This window comes from Oncorhynchus masou, chromosome 11 (genome assembly GCF_036934945.1).
Source record: "Oncorhynchus masou masou isolate Uvic2021 chromosome 11, UVic_Omas_1.1, whole genome shotgun sequence".
In the NCBI taxonomy this organism is placed as follows: domain Eukaryota; kingdom Metazoa; phylum Chordata; class Actinopteri; order Salmoniformes; family Salmonidae; genus Oncorhynchus; species Oncorhynchus masou.
The window spans coordinates 22165792-22171512 of record NC_088222.1 but is presented as its reverse complement, the minus strand read 5'-3'; the positions used below and the strand labels follow the sequence as shown (position 1 = coordinate 22171512).

The following is a 5721-nucleotide window of genomic DNA, read 5'->3' as shown; positions in this document are numbered from 1 at the left end:
GGGTTTTTAGGCTGGGTGTCTGTACAGCACTTTGAGATATCAGCTGATGTAAGAAGGGCTTTATAAATACATTTGATTTGATTTGTTAAATTTTCTCCAATTAAAATAGGCCACTACAATGAAGGTGAGTAGACCACCACTACAATTCTAAACAAATATTTATGAAAAATCTACAATGAAGGTGAGTAGACCACCAGTACAATTGTAAACCTTTTTTTTATCTAATCAAATTACACAACAAAAACGAGGCTATATACAGGGGGTACCAGTACGAGTCAATGTGTGGGAGTACAGGTTAGTCAAGGTAATTTGTAAAGTTACTATACATAGATAATAAACAGCGAGTCGGAGCAGCAGTGTAAAAACAGAGGGGGGGGTCAATGTAAATAGTCAGTGTGGCCATTTCTTTTATTTTTCAGCAGTCTTATGGCTTGGGGCTAGAAGCTGTTACGGAGCCCTTTGGTCCTAGACTTAGCATTCCAGTACCGCTTGCCGTGCAGTAGCAGCGAGTCTCTATGACTCTATGACAGTCTATGATTTGTGAGTAGTCTTTTTTGGGGACCTTTCTCTGCCTAGTATATAGGTCCTGGATGTCAGGAAGCTTGGCCCCAGTGATGTACTGGGCCGTACGCACTACCCTCTGTAGAGCCTTACAGTCAGATGCCGAGCAGTTTCCATACCAGGTGCTGATGCAACCGGTCAGGATGCTCTCGATGGTGCATCTGTAGAACCTTTTGAGGATCTGGGGACTCATGCCAAATCTTTTCAGAATCCTCTTCACTACTGTCTTGGTGTGTTTGGACCATGATAGTTCGTTGGTGATGTGGACACCAAGGAACTTGAAACTCTTGACCCGCTCCACTACAGCCCCATTGATGTTAATGGGGTCCTGTTTGGCCCTCCTTTCCTTATAGTCCACAATCAGATCCTTTGTCTTGCACACATTGACGGAGAGGTTGCTTTTAAGAAGTTAAGAAGAAAAACGTGTTAAGATTGTACTTGTGTGGCTGGATAATAGAATATAGCAGCCATGCCGGGTAAAGATCCTAATAAGCTGAAGGGAAAGACTTCTTCCTATGCGTCCTTTGTTGCGACGTGCAGGGCGGAACACAAGAAAAAACACCCAGGAACTTCAGTGAAGTTTTCCGAGTTCTCAAAGAAATGCTCAGAGAGGTGGAGGACCATGTCTGCAAAAGAGAAGGGGAAGTTTGAGGACATGGCCAAGGGTGACAAAGTCCGTTATGACAAGGACATGAAGGGTTATGTGCCCCCTAAGGGATCTAAGGCAGCAGGAAAGAGAAAGAAGGGCCCCAATGCCCCCAAAAGGCCACCTTCTACATTTTTTGTGTTCTGTGCTGAACACCGTGGAAGAATCAAGGCTAATAACCCAGGCATGGGCATTGGCGACATTGCCAAGCAGCTGGGTCTGCTGTGGGGCAAGCAGACTCCCAAAGACAAGCAGCCACACGAAGCAAAGGCCGCCAAGCTGAAGGAAAAGTATGAGAAGGATGTTGCTGCCTACAAGGCTAAGGGAGGCGCAGGTGGAACTGCTTAGAGTGGCCCTGGCTGGCCAGCTGTTGGCAAGAAGGCAGCGCCCATGGATGATGATGACGATGATGATGATGACGAAGAGGAGGAGGATGATGACGAAGAGGAGGATGATGAGGATGACGACTGAACTGCCTGGAAACTTGAGCTGGAGTATTTGCAAAACAATGTGAACCTTACAATGTAACATTTATAGCATTTTGGATTTTTCAGAACATGTACAGTGATGTGCAATGGCTGCAATAATGCATACAGGGGTCATATTGTGCTGTCTTGTAAATTAACAGCTCTTATTCTCAAAGCACTGCTTGTTTTGTCTTTGGATGGTGGCATGTTCTTTTCCGCCCTATATTGATATTGTTTCCACTGCCGTTTTTAAGAAATACAAGAAAATGTGTAGACGTTTGCGACCCATTTTTAACGTGGAGTTTCAGTGTAGAATGATTTCTTTTTATAATAAAATGTAGTTTTGTATATTAAAAAAAAGAAAAAATTGTGTTAAGTAAAAAATAGATAATTTACAAAAAAAAATAGAAAAGAAAAGTAACAAATAATTAAACAGCAGCAGTAAAATAACAATAGCGAGGCTGTATACAGGGGGTACCAGTACAGACTCAATGTGCGTCTGCACCGGTTAGTCAAGGTAATATGTACATGTAGGTAGAATTAAGGTGACCATACATAAATAAGAATGCCAGGTCTCTGACCTCTTCCCTATAGGCTGGCTCATTGTTGTCGGTGATCAGATCTACCACTGTTGTGTTGTCAGCAAACTTAATGATTGTGTTGGAGTCGTGCTTGGCCACACAGTTTTGGGTGAACAGGGAGTACAGCAGGGGACTAAGCAAACACCCCTGAGGCGACACTGTTTTGAGGATCAGCGTGGCAGATGTATTGTTGCCTACCCTTACCACCTGGGGGGCGGCCTGTCAGGAAGTCCAGGATCCAGTTGCAGTGGGAGGTGTTTAGTCCCAGGGTCCTTTGGTTAGTGATGAGCGTTGTGGCACTATGGTGTTGAACGCTAAACTGTAGTCAATGAACAGCATTCTCACATAGGTGTTCCTTTTGTCCAGGTGTGAAAGGGCAGTGTGGAGTGCGTTTGAGATTGTGTTATCTGTGGATCTGTTGGGGCGGTATGCGAATTGGAGTGAGTTCATGAATTCCGGCATGAGGGTGTTGATGTGAGCCATGACCAGCCTTTCAAATCATTTCATAGCTACCAACGTGAGTGCTACGGGACGGTAATCATTTAGGTAGGTTACCTTCACTTTCTTGGGTACAGGGACAATGGTGGACAGTTCTAAACATTTAGGCATTACAGACTCGGTCAGGGAGAGGTTGAAAATGTCAGTGAAGACACTTTCCAGTAGGTCTGCGCATGCTTTGAGTACACGCCCTGGTAATCCGCCTGGCCCAGCGGTTTTGTTAATGTTGACCCTTTCAAAAGGTCATTCTCACATCGGCTACAGCAAGCGTGATCACACATTAGTCCGGAACAGCTGGTGCTCTCATGCATGCTTCAGTGTTGCTTGCCTCGACGCGAGCATAAAAGGCAGCTCGCGGTTTGGTTTCCCTTTGTAGTCCATAATATTTTTCAAGCCCTGCCACATCCGTCAAGCATCAGAGCCAGTGCAGTAGGATTCAATCTTAGTCCTGTATTGACACTTTGCCTGTTTGATGGTTCGTCTGAGGGTACAGCGAGATTTCTTATAAGCGTCTGGTGTCCCGCTCCTTGAAAGCGGCAGCACCTAGTTCGGTGCAGATGTTGCCTGTAGTCAATGGCTTCTGGATGGGAAATGTGCATACGGTCACTGTGGGGTTGATGTTGTTGATGCACTTATTGATGAAGCCGGTGACTGAGGTGGTATACTGATCATTGCCCTTGGATGAATCCCGGAACATATTTCAGTCTGTGCTAGCAAAACAGACCTGTGGTGTAGCCTCCGCTGTCACTCCCTGACCTTAGAGAACCGTTTTATTTCTCTATTTGGTTAGGTCAAGGTGTGATTTGGGGTGAGCATTCTATGTTCTATATTTCTTTGTGTTTGGCCGAGTGTGGTTCCCAATCAGAGGCAGCTGTTTTTCATTGTGTCTGATTGGGATCATACTTAGGCAGCCCTTTTTCCCTCCTTCAGTGTGGGACCTTGTCTTTGTTTGAGTGCATGCAGTTTGCACGACAAAGCTTTTCGTTCATTGTATTGTTTATTGTTTTTTCTTGGTGGAACATTTAAATAAAATAATGTGCGCCTACATCACTGCACCTTGGTCTCCTTCAGACGACAAACGTTACATCTGCGTAATCTGACCAGTTCTGTATTGAGCGAGTCACGGGTACTTCTTGCTTTAGCCACTTCTCGGTGAAACATAAGATATTACAGGTTTTAATGTCCCGTTGGTAGTATAGTCTTAATCGTAGATCAACCAGTGCATTTTCCAATGATTGCACAATGGCCAAAAATAAAAAAGGTAGTGGTGGTTTACCTACTCGTCGGCAAATTCTTACTAGGTACCCCGCACTCCTCCCCCTTTTCCTATGTAGTTTCTTTACGCTGATGACAGGGATTGGGCCTTGTCTTGACAAAGCAGTATATCCTTGCATCAGACTCATTAAATAAAGAATCTTTGTCCAGTTGCAGGTGAGTACTCACTGTTCTGATGTCCAGAAGCTCTTTTCGGTCATAAGAGACGGTAGCAGCAACATTATGTACAAAATGAGTTAGAAACGATGTGGGGGAATAGTACAGTTGGTTAGGAGCCTGTAAAAAGGCAGCCATCCCCTCTGACACCATTATCACCAGTTCAAATAACGTTCTAAGAAGGCTATTTAAAAACATACATTCTGTTCTCAGCGTCAACAAAACTCTATCCTCTATCTTGTTAAGTTTGCTCAGGTGTGTTGGCTACGCCCATTAATTGGCCACAACGCATCTTAATGAGAGCTTGTTTCCTTTGAAATGGGGTCTGTTTGAATAGACAAAAAAACAGCTTTGTATGAGTCAAAAACATGGCATGCTAGCTCCAGCCTGGTGGCCCAGTGGGCTAAATCAATGGCTGGAGAACAGAAGATCATAAGTTAAAACCTCACTGACGCTTGCCACAGAAAAAAAAGCTATGTGTTTGCATGATTAATGCCTAAACAAATACATTTCCAAGTGTCTTTTCTGTGCTTGGAGTTCAAAACAGTTAACCTAAGTTGAGTGTTATTAAAAGTCTTACTGAAACAATCATTCAGTTTAAGTTAAGGAAGTTATTCATAAACATCCAGATGACCTATCATTTCCGCTCTGAAATCATTAATAAAACCTCCCAGTATAACTTTCAGTAAACCATATTAAAACGTTCTCTGAATCTCCCTGCAACCTAAAAATGTGCATTCCCAGAACAGGTGAAATGTTCACTTCCGTTCCCAGAACGTTGAAAAAACGTTCCTTTTTACCAGTTAGGAAATGTATGGTGTTGCTGGCAGAACCAGTGGGCAACCAAAACATACATTCCCACAACTTCCAAGGAACCAAATGTGCTAGCTGGGACATGTATTGTACATATTTTGGGATATGTATTGTACATTCTAAATCCTGAGCTGAATTTAAACCATAGCTGTTGATGACTTCCAAATGCTATATAGGCCTAAATAGCATCATTGATAATATATGATTGCATGGTTACATTTGATTTGCTCTGTTGAACCTACCTTGTGGAATGGCTTCGATAGCAACAGGGAATCTATTCAAGTGGAGATTTCTCAATATTCATTCTCACAATAACTCATGGTTATAGTCAGTGACAAATATCAATGCTAAGCAGGCATAGGTTTGGGTAAAGCCCTGGACAAATTCAACATGTTTTATACAAGGTTAGTCCACGTTGAAAATTGGTTACCGTGATGACATAATCCTGTGGTTTAAATTTGACCCTCTAAACAACAACATTAAAAAATCCTATGTATTTTCCATGTCACAATATGATAACAAATGAAGTTGAAACTACGTTGATTAAAACCAGTTTGTGCCCAGTGGGATAGCGCATGTTCCTGCAGCCCCCCACATGATATAGTATTATTGCGACTCGCTGAGTCTGCGTGGCTGGGACAGATGTGCTGCAGTGCTCTGAATGCAGAACAACATTGATCAAAGAGAGCCTAGCACATCTGATAACATGAAAAACAACACCCAC

The 5721-nt window shown here is 43.2% G+C and overlaps 1 protein-coding gene across 1 annotated transcript; it reads left to right on the top strand.

Annotated features, from left to right (window-relative positions):
* The first annotated feature begins 997 nt into the window (after positions 1-997).
* LOC135548320 (high mobility group protein B2-like) lies at positions 998-1623 on the top strand. The gene has a single exon (XM_064977797.1). The coding sequence runs from the start codon at positions 1031-1033 to the stop codon at positions 1553-1555; it is 525 nt and encodes a 174-aa protein (XP_064833869.1). The 5' UTR covers positions 998-1030; the 3' UTR covers positions 1556-1623.
* Positions 1624-5721: the final 4098 nt, after the last annotated feature.